Source organism: Patella vulgata, chromosome 6 (genome assembly GCF_932274485.2).
Source record: "Patella vulgata chromosome 6, xgPatVulg1.2, whole genome shotgun sequence".
Lineage (NCBI taxonomy): Eukaryota > Metazoa > Mollusca > Gastropoda > Patellidae > Patella > Patella vulgata.
In genome coordinates, this window is record NC_065884.2 from 57,260,421 (window position 1) to 57,277,721 (window position 17,301).

Sequence of the window (17,301 nt, forward strand, 5' to 3'; positions counted from 1 at the left end):
CATGGCACGATTGGTGGGCTGAATCCTGTCAAGCGAGCATGGATCACATTTACTATGCTAATTTAACTATTTTTTTTTTTTTTTTTTATAAACAATGTTTTTTGTTCTGGTTCATTTGAAAATGAATTAAGGAACAGACTAGGCCTATGTTTACTCCAGAATTTACAAAAATAAATTTAATTTATATACAAGCAGAACATAATATACAACAAAAATATATATACATGCAAATATAAATATTATCTGAGACTAACATAAAAACTAAACATTTAAATAGTTATACTTATACACAGTTGGCCGTTTCGTTAATTTATATTATTGGGTTTTATTTTATGAAGGGGGTTGGACGGCCGAATGGTCAGCGCGTGCGCGTTGTATCATAAGATTTTTCATTGAGTCAACTGGCGTGGTTTCGATTCACCGGTGGTACGTGCACGGAGTGGGATCGCCTGTCCAACCTTGTGGGTTTTTTCAGGGTCCTCTGGTTTCCTCCCACTACTAAAGACACCTACGCGCAAGCGAATCATTGAAATAAAATTGAAACATATGTTAGTCCCGAAATGACCTAGTTTATGTCGAGTGGACGTTAAACAAACACACACACTCCCCCCCCCCCCTCTTTCTATTTTATGCTACAAATGTAATAGTACTGAAATTCGACGGATCTTAAATCGTTATTTGAATGCTATTCGAATGTTTAATTTAGTTGAAATCATTAATAATTCCATCGTTTTTGGTGCTTACCAAAGACGACCAAAGATTGTAAATGTTTTAAAAACCAATTTATTTCCTAGGTATCTTTATTCAATTTTGAAGATACGACGTTATAATATTATTAAATATTTCCTATAGGAGACAAAAAACTGATGACATTCCATTAGTTTAATTGTCATCCAATACAGAATATCATAAAATCAGTTGAAAGAGCCTTAAAGATATGACCCGTGGCTAGTCGCCCGGATGTAAAGACAAATGCAGCTTCTATCTATACATTAGAAGCACATATAAAGATCCCTCGGCAGAGTGAATTCAAATAAAACGGAGGCTACTTTGAGGGTAAAGTCCCTACCTACATCCTTTTGATATTATGGCAGTTTTAATTAAAGATACACTATGTAAGATTCAGATAAAGAGCTAGTCGTTCTTGCTATAATAGTTTAAAAAAATGATAATGATAAATGAATATGTGGCATTGGTTGTTGTTTATTGTAACAATGGTACTGGTTATTCGAGATTCAGCCTCACTTTTTCAGTTTTAAAATAAATCACTAAATGTCCGAACTGCTTAAATCTACTAACAATCTGAGCCATCTGATGGCCTGGAGGACTGATTATGGGCATTTCATGTTAATTAATGTTGAATCCCCAAATATACCTGAAATGAAAATGGGTTTAACGTCCTACTGTTCTGCTCCGACTGGGATAATGAAGACAGCCATAGGCCATGATGTATATGCTATGAGAGACATTTGGCCTGGACAGCGGCGCTACGGCCTAGTCTTATATCGAATTCCAACGGCCAAAGGATCTTTTACGTGCACGCCAATGTATACACGGACCTCCTCTGTTTTTCGCCCCACCCGAACGACTAGACAGCTAGCCCTCCGCCCTACACCACTGACAAGGGGAACCACACCGGAAAATTCCTTTATAAACTTTCTTGACCCACACCGGGAGCGAACCCGCGACCTCCAGGCTAGCTAGCGTCATACTCACTTGCCACCGTGGCTCCTGCAATAGACAAATTTAGCTCTTACATAATGCATCTTTAACTACAATTACGTGTCAAATAAGTGGGTGGGGAGGAAATACCGACAGTGTTGTTTTTGTTTGATTTTCGTCGAAATGAAACCCACAAGGGATCGTTTACGTGCACAATCAATGTGTAAAATTGACTTCAATTTTTTGCCTAACTAGAACGATTGCCTAAGCAGCCTTTCCTTTCAGAACAGATTAAAATAGATTGTGTAATGAAGAAAAAGTTCATTCAGTAGTCATTTCCACTACTGGCGTAATTATAATATTTAGTAGTGACAATATTACTGAGGTAGTATTATTCCCTATAGAACAATAAAACTAAACGCTTGATAATTTATCACGGAAAAATCCCTACAAATTAGTTGAACTACAATTAACCTATGCTAATCTATATTTACAAATAAAGCAATTTATCTGCTAGCTATTTAGGTTAGACACAAATTCTGAAGTGTTGCAAATTAGGTATCTGGGGAAAACTAGTATGATCAACATTTAAAATGATGGCCATTACCAAATCTCCCAATTTGAAACATGCACAGGTCCAATCTGAACGTAGATAGGCTCACAAGATTTGCTGCAGCGTTTTGGAAACGATTTTGTTTTCTTCTGAAAAAAAAAACCTGTACAATCTAAAATTTATTAATTTGTTGAACTATCGTCCTTCGCGAAGGGTGCACGCCCAACACTCGCTAATGAGGTTAAATAACAAGCGTTAGAATTGGATTAAGCTTAAAAACCTCAGATATATCCCACACCCATAGGATTGACATCCATTGTTTTAAGCTCGCTAGCGTGGAGTTCGGGTGTTCGATCCCTGCATTGGCCGAGAAAGTTCATCCAGATTTTCCGGCGTGGTTCATCCTTGTCAGTGATGCAGGAGGGAGGGCCCGACAAGGACAGCTGTCTAGTCGTTCGGATGGGACGAAAAACCGAGGTCCCGTGTACACGTTGGCGTGCACGTAAAAGAAGCATTGACAGTTGGAATTCGATATAAGAGTAGGCCGTAGTGCCGCTGTCCGGGCAAAACTTTGGCACACTGTATGGCTTATGCCCGTCTTCATTAGCTCAGTCGGAGCAGAACAGTAAGACGTTAAATCCCATTTCATTTCATTTTTCCATTGTTTCAACAAATTAAGCGTCGAACAAAGGGCGGTCAGAACAATCAATATAGACTTCCGGTTCGCTTGGATTATGGCTTTCCCAAATGGATTTTCGTCTGTTTGGCTATACCGACGTTCGTATCAATTAATGCAGCGTTAAAACTTTGCCTGGCCCTATAATAATGCTCTGCAAGTCAACAGCGAAGCGGACAAATTTCGTACTAGGACGTCATAGTCGATAAGCGAGGGACGATGTGTTCCGAGCGTGTAAGAAATTGTGCATCAGGTTAGATTGTTGCTATGTTAAAATTCTGTTCCAGGTTTCAAACTCGTTATCTTTGTATTTATTGACAGATTATTCAAATACCCCCCTCCCTGAAACTGAAGATAACGCTCATTTAAATTGGGAACCGTTTGACTATATTTAAAAACAGATTACATGGGATTGCCATTGAAAGCCAAGAGCTCGTTTTTGCCACGAAATGAGAATTACTTGAAGGAAAAATAAATGGAATACCCGAATCGAATCAACTCTATAGATCATGATAGATACACTGTACTCAGTTATAAAGATATGCTCCACTTCTAAGGCATTGATGTTAAAGTCTGCCCTACTTTTGAGACTAAAGTGATATGGGGTTTAAAGTCCATCAAACACTACAGGGTTATTTCGAGACTAACCTACATGATGTAAAATAATATGTTTTATTTTTATTTCAACATTGTGGTGGAAACGGGATGATCCGGCGTAAATACTACCCTACTTTTGTAACATTCTCCCAGATAACATCGTGACTTTGATTTTACGTAAAGTTTACGTTAAAATGGTCGGTCGGTTTACCATCATTTTACTCATCCTTTTAATATTAATATAACGTCAGAAATTGATATTTATCTACCTTTAACTTTACTTCAAAATGGTCGGTCCGTTTACCATCATTTTGCTAATCTTTTTAATGTTAATATGACGTCAGAAAATGACGTTTATCTAGCTTAAATTTTACGTGATAGAAGTCTGACCACATGAGAGACCTAAGATCCACGCCGTAAGAACTAAAAAAATCCAATTTATTCGTACGTAAATAAGTACACTTGCAAAGATTCAAAGAAGAATATATAATATAATAAATGTGCAGTGAATATTTATCTACTAGAAGTGCAGTATTTGGCTCCCTGCTCCGATTAATATATACGGAAAGTATGAACTTATCCAAAAAGCAAATTAGACCTGCCTTATGTGATATTTTTGTCTGTGAGATATTCTAAAAGAAACGACTGGTGGCTTCCGAATGGTGATATTGGTTTAAATATTGGATCTCCCTAGTCCATTGTCTATGGGTTTAAATCATACCGGGTTTGCTGCTAAGCTGTATGGAAGAATATATTTTCAGGTCGGTTAGGAGGCCGAAAACTCCGACATGTCCATTTAGACACATCAAGCGTTATGGTGAACTGAAAGGTTATGGGTGGGTAATGGGTTACTCTAATTCTAAGCCAGAATTTCAGATAGATGAATTGTATATATGGAAATAAAATCCCCAACCGGTCGGATCCTTCCAGTCGACCTGATCTTCCCAACCGACCTGATCCCCCAAACCAGCCTAAACTAAAACCGAAAACACTAAGCTTAACAGTTATGCACCTTGCACAGTCTCGGATACGTTAGGAGGTCAGAAGTTTCTATGGTAGAGATTACTTCGTTATGCATGATTCAAACAGTGTGTTGTATTATGCTTGACATTTTATCATTCTTACTAATTTTATTTTTTCTATCGTTTCAGATCTATGCCTGGGTGTCCATTATATTTGTCCTTCTTTCTATATTTTCCTTCTGTGCGGAAACACACCCAATGTTCCGAGTGAAACCGCAGGAAATTGAAAGCAAATCTATGCAAAAAATTTATGAATTTTTAAATATGGACAAATATGATTGGCCTAATCAAAGCGGAACTGTGATTCTTGATCATCAAAACATAACTAATGCGAATTTAACGTCACCGGAAGAAGCAACGGTGTCGGAACCTGTGGTTGAGCCCGACTTGCTGTATGATAACGGGGAGGAGGATTATTTTGACGAAGAAACATATCGAGAAAGAAAACGAAAAACGTTACCCCACCCAAGCTTAGTCGTCATCGACTTGAGCTGTCTTTTCTTTTTCAGTTTGGAGTTCATCTCTCGATTCGTCTGCTCTCCAAGTAAAATCAAATTCATGCGATCTCTTCAAAACATAATCGACATGGTCGCCATCATACCAGACTACATTGAGATGATATTTCTTATGTTTGATCCCATTGGTCGGAAAGGTATGGTTATTATGGACTTTATGATTATACTGCGCATGCTCAGATTGTGTCGTATATTCCGGTTGATACGACATGTTCCCGGATTATGGATAATGCTGTATACCCTGAAAGCTAGTTTTAATGAGCTAATGTTAATGTGTGTATTTTTGTTAATCGGTATGGTTGTGTTTGCCTCGCTTATGCATTTTGCTGAAGGAAATGAAGGATATGATAACATTCCAATCGGATTCTGGTGGAGTATCGTTACTATGACGACAGTGGGTTACGGCGATATGTACCCCCAAACCGGTTTCGGTTACATCATCGGTTCGTTATGTGCAATTGCTGGATTGTTAACCATTGCATTTACCGTACCGATTATTGTGAGTAATTTTGTTTTGTATTACACGCATGTTCAATATGGGTTGGCGCGACGAGAGAAAGACGTAGAAAGAATGCAAGAATCGGCAAAAGACGAAGAAGAAGGAAAATATGTGAACAACTCGTTTCGAACAACTCGAACATTTTCCGACTCAGCTGCCATTGAACTAGGAGAAACAATTGCTTTAACGTCAAATAGTGATGATAAAAACAGCAAGTGCGTTTAATCAGTAAGACGTTAGCGATTAGTGATAGTAAAATCGAGTGCGTTGAATGGTGTCAATTCGTACTGTTCATCACGTCAATTAGTGATAGCAAAACCCATCAGTGCGTTTATTCAAGGCAATTAGTGATCGCAAACCGTTGAGTGCATTAATTCCGGCAATTAGTGATAGTAAAACCGACTAGTGCGTTTAATGAACGTCATATTGTGATAGTTAACCGACGAGTGTGTTAAGGCAGTCCAGTGACTGGCTATCTAAACTACCCGTGATGTAAGTGGATGTTCAAAATAACAATGTGTACATATTTATTATAGAGTGTTACATGCTCAAATTTGTAATTATTACATGTCTACGGCTGGGATGGAGAATACACACAGGATATTATTATAACCACCATTACATGGAAAACATTATTAATAATTGTGATATATTTAAAGGAATGGACTCTTTGGTTTCTGTAAAGGTAAAATGTCAGTTTGAACAGACGTGGTAAATCGCCCCTGTGTATTAAATATTTTATACTTTAATTTGTGAAATTGTTAAACATAGACATTAGATTTTAATTTAGATGTCATACAGACATATTGTTTTCATATCGATCAAAAAACATGTCTTTTTAGGGATATATTGTATAACTTTTATAGGAAAAGAGTTACTTGACTTAACCATTTTAGGATAGTACTATAGATTTCAAATTATACCTTTTTAATTCATATTGAATTTTACTAACTACTTATACTGTAGCCATGGAATAATTCATCTGTTTTCTTTTGGGCTTACCTGGTATGGTCCGTTTTTAAAGCTACTCAGTGAGTGAGGTCCCAGGTTCGCTTCCGGTGTTGGCCGAGAAAGTTCCTCTGGGTTTCTTTGCTTTATTTTCCCCTGTTAGTGGTGCATGATGGAGATCCTAGCAAAACAGTTCTAGTTCTTCGGATGTGACAAAAAATAAACAAGGTCCTGTGTACACATTGACATGCATCTAAAAGAACCATTGACAGTTGGGATTCGAAAAAAAGTAGGCCGTAGTGCTGCTGTCCGGGAAAAATTTCGACTATAGCTCACTACACGGTGTATGTCCGTCTTCATTAAGCCAATCGATGCAGAATAGTAGGACGTTAAACTGCATTTCATTTCAATGGTATACGTTCCGTACCTCGGATTCTGCGTGATACTAGTATTCGGATTAGTTAATTTGCTAACACCGTGTTATCGCGATTAAAATTATCGGTCTAAACTAACAAAGTCAGGCGTGCAACAGATAACGTATTAATTATACAAGGGCTACAAGTATTTATTACCTCGCGGGGAATGGGGGGGGGGGGCGGTATACAATCTTATAACTTGAGTTTTGAGTACATAATCTAAATTTAATAGTATATTCTAATTATCATTTAGGTTATATAGGGTTTCTTGATACTCTGTGAATTATTACGCTTAATGCACTAAATTCTATGGGCGATATTTTCCTGGAAGCTGAATGTAGTAAATAGTTTAAAGATGTCTGTGTCCGGGCTGAAATAATTCTTTAAATAAATAAGGCAGGATAGGGTTGATTATCAACCAAATTCATGATGGTTTGTTGATATGTTTCCAAGCGACGCGATCCAAATACGTAGTCACTGAACATTATATCGTACGAGAGACTTCACGGGAAGATTCCCTTTTTTTGAAACAGTATAGAGCGTTTAACGTATAGCTATAAGTAGTACACTTGCAAGGCGGCGATTGCATGAATACTGGCATTACCAGTTACCAGACAACGACCAAAACAGTGATTGACGTCTATAATAATTAACTTATTTTTACTCTTTGGGCTTATTAGACGCCTAGCAGATGACCTAATTGTGTCCAGAGTATTTATCTTTTATTTAACCATAATATAATAATAGCACGGTATATACTGTATTGATACTCAATTGGGTCATCTATGCGGCTGCTAAACGAAAGGGTAAATATTGTGAGGTATAGTATAACCAGATTGTCCCACCAGGATTACAATTTGTCCCAGCAGAACGACAAATTGTCCCATTGTCCCATCAGGACGACAGACGATGTTTATTATTTTTTTAGTGCCTTTATTAATACATCATTATATATAAGTCTTCATTACACTACTTCCTCAATAGTTGAATTACAGTATCAAATCGTATTATCATGTTTCAGTATTATTTTAATTACCCAAGCATTGGAATACCTAGACTGGATAACATGCTCTAAAAAAACGCCAGGATGTCCTATGCTACGGCATATCGAAATCAGAAAAGGAGTGACCTAGTAGCAAGACCAGTCTATGGAATATCCTGTCCATTTCTCATCTTCGAACAACAGGACGAGCAAAGATGGATATAGTATGATTATGAACAATTGTATAGCCGATGTCTTGCATTTTAAACTAACACGAATATTGTAAAAGTTGAACACGGGTAATTGGTAATATTTTATGCATTCGGCCAAATAACATATTTAAGCATGTTTTTATTCATCTGCACTTTAATCAAAATTATTTCACACGAAATCACCTTTTTTTCTTCTTATTCTATGATATAGCTTAAATAATCTTTATAATCTTTTATGACAAGCCGAGTGTTGAAATTGAATATTGTAAGACATTTTTTATTCATTTGAATATTTGATATAAGAACATAAACATCTATATAATACTTTTATATTGGCTCGCAGAATATCCTAAACACTTGATTACAAAGCCGTTAATACAAAGCATATAACTCGTTGAGTTTTTTTGGCAATCTTTTCCAATTTTCGCAATAATTTCATGTTTTGGAACTATGCGCGAGATAGATTATACTGATTGTTCGATACTACTAAGACAATGGAAAGACGGTTAAAAAATTTTTTAGGTATGTATCCACGCATTTGTACTCGAGAAAGCCAGAGTTCGAGTAAATCATTTTTCAAGATTTATATAACTTTGATTCTAAGTAACAATATTCATATGATTAAAGAAAGTGTCCGTTGTTATCCACCTTTTTCTTCTCCTTTGTCTAACAATACGTATATAGCACCCTCGGTATCAATGCAGTGATAATTGTTATTTTGCTAGATGTTCGAGTGTAAACACCATTTCAGCAGTTTGTTAACTTTGTGACATTGAGACCAATCAAGTTTGGTCACGATTGCTATACAACAATATCATGTCACCATTCGTACCGAGGGTACTTAACTTTGTGGCGAACCAAGGGTAAGATCAAGATGGCTGTTGTCCCGCTATTGAGCTTTCCAAAGTTTTATGAATTGAATTGTATATTTTGATATTAACACTAATAATTATGGCATTATGGTTCTTTTTATTAAAAGAACATTTAAATTTATAATAAACCGTATAGATTAGTATAGACAGGTTTTTAGATTTTGTTTTATTTTTAAATACATTTACCATATTGATAACACTAAACACATTTTTGAGATCCTTGATGGGAAACGGATTCTTAGTAATCAAACGATCAAAAGACATTTTAGATTTTATGAATAGATTTTCAAATTTCACGAAAAGCATATACAGTTTTATTCATAATACAAATTATTAGACATCGGCAGCTCTCAAGTGGGCACGAGACATAAAGTGTCATCTGTGGATTGATAGGGTTAAAATATACCCCTACACCCAACACAATTAGTAATAATTGACCCCGGGTGATAAATTCTGACCCGTCGCAGATCGGTGGTTAATGTGAATATATAGGGACTGTGATACTGAGAATATAAATATTCCTTGTAGTTTCTGGAAACAGTAACTAGTCTCCGATGTGGATGTCGCGTCCGGAAATTAGGATCAAAAGATGAATATATTACCTTTATGTCGAGATGGGACGAAACAATGAGTTCCTTGGTACACGGTGGCGTGCACGTAAATAGCCTTTGACAACTGAAATTCAAATAAGAGTAGGCCTAGGCTATAGCGCCGCTGTCCGAACGTTAAACGCCATCCCATTTCATTTCTGATGGAATTAATGATCCGGAAATTTTAAAATAAATGTTTTGATCCAGTACCTTCAAGCCCCGATGTATTCATAATAATCATCAGATGACGAGTTTGTTCCGACAGACTAGCTAAAAACCAATATCTGAGACTAACGTGGATCTGTAATAAAATTTTGACGTTGCTATAACGTTATCAACGTGCACGTGGGACTTTCAATTTTGTCGATTGGATGAGTACTCATAACTTAGAATTTTTCTATTGTAAATATTTCCAATTATCTTTATAATTCTATAAATTCTGTTCAGTTTCCATTTTAGAAAATAACAATTATTATTATCATATTTTTATTTGTATACAAAAAAAAAACAAGATGGCGAATAAAAGCCATGATCACTAGCTCAACTATGCAAAACATACTTTTAGTTTTTATTTCATAAAACCATTCATACCGTTGATAATTGAGTTCATTTTGTTTTATCATTTGATCTTGTTTCGTAATGTATAAAAGGCGTGGTTAACCACGATTATTTAAATCCTATTACACATTCAGCAACAAAATATAAATTTATGTGTTCTTCCTTAAGCATAACATTGTCCCAAGCATAGTTGTCGTCCCTTGAAGTTCATACTAAATGCTGGATAGCGAGACATGTGCGGAGATTTGTAGCATAACGGTCTCTATTATAGCTACTTTTGGCCTCATATTGTGCACCTTGTAGATCTTGGAAGCATTACGTGTACTATATTAGACGCCAAAAATGGCTGCTTCTGGGTCATCAAATGTGACTGATTTGAATCGAAACTTCTTTTCTGTGATTTCCTTAATAAGAAATTGTTTGGCTTCACGACTCCGGTTAATAAATAAACCTTTTTAAAGGCCATGCGCCTATACACAAAATCGCGGCCATGTTGATTGCTATGTGATATAATCTCTAACTGCAAAACATTTTACGGCTTAGATGGGTTTGTCACGTATCCAAGAAGACCCAACAGGCAAGATAATATATTTACTTTAGTTATCCGTATTTCGTTAAGGAAATACTTCATGTAGTCGAGATAGAGGTATAGTCTGGCAATAATGTTCTTTTGAACATGATAAATTCTTGGCGCTTATTGCAGATAGTTAAAGGCTCAATACCACTCTTGTTGTAACTGAATAATATGTCCCAATCTTTATTCTGGTCAACAAATTGTACTATTTTACAATATTCCAATTAATTGATGATACAAATTTCATCTTAACACACCTAATTTAAACAAATTGGAAAAATTCAACTAAATGATTTGAAAAGCCTGACGTAAAGCTTTTCAAATGTGACTTGGATTTAAAAATATTTTTGAACCCTTTGGACAAGTAAAATAGGATTTAATGGATAATTTACACAACAGGTAGGACACTAACACATCTAGTAATTAGAATAAGGCTATTTTTTATTTTCTGGAGCTGTCAAGCCAGCAAGAGTGTTATTGTCCCTTTAAAATCAAATCTGGACTAAAGTTACATGTACAGGTGCAGAGAACAACCAGTTTTCAACGAACACTTGTGCATAGTCAGCCTGTCTGTTTCCAACGACGACAAACAGCACAATAATACTGTTGGAATATTGCCCACTGCCCAGTGTGCTGTACGACCGAGACAAAATCAAACTTGACACGAACCTCTCCAGCGTCTCAACAATATTATATTTATCAAATTAGGCTACACCAATTTGATTTTCCGTTGTTCGGGATCTTGATAAATAAACAGGCACTTCGATTTAGTGAAATATACTTTGTTTAAAATTTCAAAAGTTAAAAATGTGAAACTTAAAACTTTTTAACAGCACAACCAAGAACTTTTGGTTTTTAAAAGGAAATGTTTTACCGGTTTTCCAAAGAATAGAAAATAAAATTGGTGTGACCTTATCAATATCTTTTCCTCTCTTTTAATATTCCATGAAGATAAGGTGTATATAATTTAATCTTGTATTCATTGTTATTTGTCTAAACGTCCGTTTACTAGTTAGCTATCATTTGTAAACAGGAAGTACCATGATCAGATAACTAGATGATCTAGACTACATTGATCTAGACATTGGGCCTAGTTTGGCCTATATATGTATAAATAACATTGTATGTAACCTCGAAGTATTTATTAACATGTATATCATTTTAAAACTAAAAATTTGTCTTTCCTTTTTATGTGATATAATTATGAACACAGAAACTTTGATTTAATTAAATAAATTAATTACAATTTGCCAACACGTTTTGTCATTGTATATATAACTGAAGCAATTCAAGTCTTTAATTAAATCGCGCTCAAGCTATTGTTTTTATAGTGTGACATTTGTAATTCTTTTCGTTTTATTGCTCCTGGTTTATTTTGTTACTCTTAATATCTTTTCACCTTTTTATATTTCTTAAATTCTCTCTTAATTTTTATATACATGTAGTGTTAAATTTCACACTGTTTGCATGACGCCATTTAGTTTTGTGAATGGGAACGGGTAAAATGCGAAACCAAATCAGGAAAACCAAATTTACCGGAAAATAACGAAACGAAATGACAAAAGGAGTTGAATGGTATGATAGCTTAACATCGAATGTATGTAGACTCTCGGGGTATCTGAATAGTCAAATTACGTAAAATCAAACATTTGATTTATATAAAAAAATATATAGTTAAAGACATATATCTCGCAGAGACAAGGTTTAATCACGATATATTAAATTATTAGATTTGTAATAACATTTGTATCAGTTTTAGTGGTGATTTTGACAACGTGTGCTCGATATAATTGTTACTAACCCGACATTTTATTTAAAAAAACGTGTTTCTTTGAAAGTCGAAAATGGAAAAATATTCCAATTATGGCAGCTAGCTTAGTTTCATCTTTCATTTCCAGTTTATCTCTTTTTTCTGATTATTTTTGGCACCTAGCATAATTTAAAAACTTTTAGGAATCATCGTTAATTGAATTCTTTAATTCACTTGAAATGTTTTATCCGCTGAAGAGTCCCTAGCCGTTTTACGGGCGGCCATTAAAAGCTATTAAACATGGCGGCGTAAAAATGAGCCCTCTGGTTTATCTTCGGTTTGTTACAACTAGCTAGCTTATCCTCTCGACTCATCTAAAGCACGGTATAGATTGGTTAGAAGTAAATTGAAAAGGTCGAATTTAAAAACATCCCTCATTTTAAAGTGCTATATATTGATTCAATTTAGCAAAGTTCCTGCTATCTTGGCAAAGCCAACACACCATTAAACCGATCAGTATGTAGTGCCGTCATGTAAAGTTTACCTTATTGCAATATTAAAGGAGTTTTATATATAGCCAAATTTAGAGTTCTAGACCAAGCAACATCTTTCACTATATTGTCAAGCCTTTTCAGTATGAAAACGTGACCAGCGGCGGTGTCTATTATGAAACTCACTACCGTCAATAATCGTGAATTTGCGATGTGAGAGAACTAATTCATATTTATAGCATACCAGTTTTGGTAGTTGCTTTACCCATCCGCTCGTGACTTGTAATTATAAATACTTAGGTACGCCACCAGTGGTTGCTCGTCTGACTTTAGACAATGCAATATTTTCGATCAATCACAACCTAGTTTTAATGCATGCTTAAACTTAAATGGCCATTTTTAACTGAAATATCTATTCAAATTCAAAAGCCAGATAGCACTCTGTAAAATCGATAATTTATTTTAAACCCCAACTGTCCACGATGGACACATACTTTAGTCCACGTGATATAGGGCCTACGTTTTGGAATGTATTACTTTGATCCCGGGAAGATGTTGCTTACCATGATGTTTCAAAATAGGGGTATATTTGCAAGGCATGTTTTAATAGCGGGTTCGATATTAGCAAATCTAGATCTACATTACTCTTCCAGATAAGACATACAAATTTTCTCCTTGCTGGCGTTTGGGATGTTCCTTTGGAGTTATGCCTTTATAGTGGATTCGAATTTTGATTATTCATATTTGTATGAAAATGGATTTATTTAGCCTAAGGCATGCGAATATGTGTACATACGTGGCGTTTGGAATGAGCGTCGTTTATATGATTATAGTTTATTAAAGTCCACAAGAAAAATTTAAATGGTGAAGAGGATATTTTTCTTCACTCTAGAAATATACTGTTTTAAAGCAGAACCTCTCGTCTCCATTAAAATGTATTTTGATGAAATGGTGTATGTTGATGTTTCTGTCTGTCGAGCACTATGTTTTTCGTTTCTTTCTATATTACTTTTTTATGATTCCATTTTTCAATATTTAATGCTTTTTCTCCTTTCTATGCATCACTGTGATATTATTGCAGGCAATAAATTGTTAAACCCTTTGTTCGTTGCTTTGTCTAGTCTTTTTATCAATTTGGGTAAAAGGGGTCAGCAGCCAGTTCCGAGTTTGACAACCCTCACTGGTATCAGGGAAGTACAGACTCAACCTAAGTGTCTGACTCTTTCCCTATAACTCTTTTATGTCCGCCTCCAGGGGGTAGTTAAAATGATAAAATCCTTTTTTTTATCAGATTAGTTTCAGTATTTTCATATATATTCCACCCCGGTAATATAGCTTCATTATACAGTGTTCTGGGGCTGTATAGATCTGCAACCATTTTACTCATCCGAAGTTTTGTATGTGATGTGTACATATCTGTTGGCTTGTACACAGCATCAATACTGGACTACATCTTTGGAAAGGTAAATAATTCAGCTGTCCTGGTATAATACTGGGAGATTATCAGTGTGAAACATCCGAAGGTTCGAGGACTGACAGACAAGATCTTATCCTTCTTACTCTTCCCTGGAGGCTAACCATTATTGTTGTTTTGGTGCGGGGTGTGTTCCACCAATATGGTATTCGTTCGCATCGTATTGGTTTTTATACGCCCGCATTTTCATACAGACGTATATTGTCGTCGTCCCTGTCCGTTCTGATTTTGTTTGTGGACACTCTACGGGTCACAATTTTTATCCGATTTTGATGAAACTTTAAATACAGGTTTATATCCCTTCGATATTGCCATGTATCGGACCGGACCGTATTTTCATGGATTATGGCCTCTGCAGGTCACAATTTTTATCCAATTTAAACAAAACGTTCAAATATATCACCTTCACACCATCAGGTAGGTTGAGTTTGCTGACCCTCTAGAGGTCACAATTTTTGTCAGATTTTTATGAAACTTAATATATAGGTTTATATCCAAAAGATCTGGGTTCATTTCGATATCTGTACGTATCAGAACCTAACTTCGTGGATTGTGGCCCCTAATTGTACGAAAAATCGAGTTCTTTTTAGCTAATTCCCTGTCCATCTCTTGCAAAATGTGGGAGCATCTTTCATGGCAACCGCTTGTTGCTTATGTTTTTATTTTTTATGCTTTATAAGGGTTATCGGTGGACGGATTAAGAGATTGTACTATTAGGGGGTGGAGTATTTATGCTATATTGCTATCCATTATACTTAACTTTTTATATATGAACAGCAAACCCCTTGTTTTGCCCGTAATAAAGTTTAAAGTTCGACAAAGAACAGACAAAGAGTCTGACGCTGTCAGTGGTTCAGGGTGGAGAACCTGGCAAATTAATGTGTTGTGACGAAAATGAAATGAAATGGGGTTTAACGTCCTACTCTTCTGCACCTAACCTGGGCTAATTGAAGACGGGCATACGCCATACAGTGTGCTATGAGGGAAATTTTTCCCGGGCAGCGGCGCTACGGCCTACTCTTATATCGAATTCCAACTGCCAAGGGATCTTTTACGTGCATGCCAATGTGTACACGGGACCTCGGTTTTTCGTCCCATCCGAACGACTAGGCAGCTGTCCTTGTCAGGCCCTCAGTTCTGCATCACTCACAAGGGGGAACCACGCCGGAAAATCGAGATGAACTTTCTCGGCCAATGCAGGGATCGAACACCCGACCTCCAGTTGTGACGAAAACCCGACGTCTTGTGTATACCTATGGCAACATGTCGAAGACCCGTCATTGATATGGTTGGTCCGGAAAATTAGGAGGTTAAACCCATTTCATTTATCTTTGTAGTCTCTTTCATCCGTTCTTAACAATAGAAGATTGCCAATTTTAGTCTGCCCTGAAGTTGCATCGTTTGAGTTGGTGTTAACCGGTGATTTAATAAGCTGTTTGTAGAGAAGCTAACCCTGGTTTTTCAGTTCCGGTTACGGCTTAGTCGTAGTATAATGATTATACTATGTCTATGGTTGTTCTTATGGCTTAATGCGTTCTTAGACCCACTGAACTGTGTGCTTTGCACGACCTGCCAGTGGTAAGTCCGTTTCTGGCACTTCTTAGCATATAATGTCAGTCCATTCCTGACACGATCTAAGTTGATTTACATGGTTCCAATTCTGATATATTCTTCTCCTTCCAATTCCATTCACAACCCGGTTTAAAATTAATTATTGCCTTTGAAACAGCAATTTTTATGTCCAGATCTATCGGATAACATCTGTTACATAGTATAAAAACTAGAAATAAAACAACAAGAAGATAGTCAAATAAACCAATAAATTATCTTGTTATCTATCATAATAAATGTTAATCGAGACCATAAACTTGATTATCGTTTTTTTTTTAAATTGTTTATCCGCCTAAATTAAAATCTGACCTTTTACAAGTGAAGACTGACATTTCAAGTTTTTTTCAAAAAAAGGAAGATAGTAGTCAGACAAGAGCTAATTTTAAGCTACGGTAATTGAAAGAGAAATAATAACACTAAACATCTTATTGTTGTTATCTCGTTGTACGAAGCAGCGGTGGCTCAGTGAGTAATACTTTTCTCGCTAACATGAAGGTTCCGTGTTTGATCCCGGTGTTGACCGAGAAAATTCATAGGGATTTTCCGGCGTGGTCCCCCTCGTCTGTCATGTAGGACTGAGGGTCTGGCAAGGGGCAACGTATATAATCGTTCGCATGGAACGAAAAACCGATGTCCCTTGTACACCTTTACGTGCACGTAAAAGAACCCTTGACAGATGGAATTCGAAATAAGAGTAGGCCGTAGCGCCGTTGTTCAGGCAAACTTTCCCTTATCTTATAGCAATTGCATGGCGTATGTCCGTTTTCATTAGCAATGTCGGTCCAGAAAAGTAGGACATTAAACTCCATTTTATTTCATTTATTTTGTTGCATTTAAGCCACGACAATCGGCGCATTCGGTATTTCTCAATAGTTTCCGGCAAATGGTGAATGTATACTTGGACAGCATACGGATGGAAGAGTAAAGCCATATATATCTAGTAGAATTTGTTTGTTTTCCATTTAGATTTGGGACAGGATAATCTTGAGGATGATCACTGTACTGGGGTGGAATTTAATTTTCTTTCTACACTAAAGATACATTATGGGAGACTAGATAAAGAGCTGACAGTTCTCATTACAATAGTTATAAACTAGATAATGTAAAGGGGATTTGCTGAAAATTTCCGTCAAATTGATGCACTCTGAACCGAGATTTTAGCGATTGAATTTTCGGCCTAGCCTCGATCATCATTACTAAAGTCGGTACAATAGAAAACATAGCCTCGATTATCCATTTCATGATTAAATCATGAATGCAAGTTGAGCAGCAAATCGGATCCTAATCCAGTAAATATCG

General features: G+C 36.2%; 1 protein-coding gene across 3 annotated transcripts in view; it reads left to right on the forward strand.

The window, feature by feature from the left end:
• The window catches only part of LOC126823786 (potassium voltage-gated channel subfamily C member 1), a 110,750-nt gene extending 96,730 nt beyond the window's left edge, over positions 1-14,020 (forward strand). For all 3 annotated transcript variants that reach the window (XM_050552769.1, XM_050552770.2, XM_050552768.2), the window contains exon 3: positions 4,640-14,020. In XM_050552769.1, the coding sequence (XP_050408726.1) occupies positions 4,640-5,749 (1,110 nt within the window). In that variant the 3' untranslated portion in view covers positions 5,750-14,020. The remainder of the gene's footprint in view (positions 1-4,639) is intronic.
• The last annotated feature ends 3,281 nt before the right edge of the window (positions 14,021-17,301 follow it).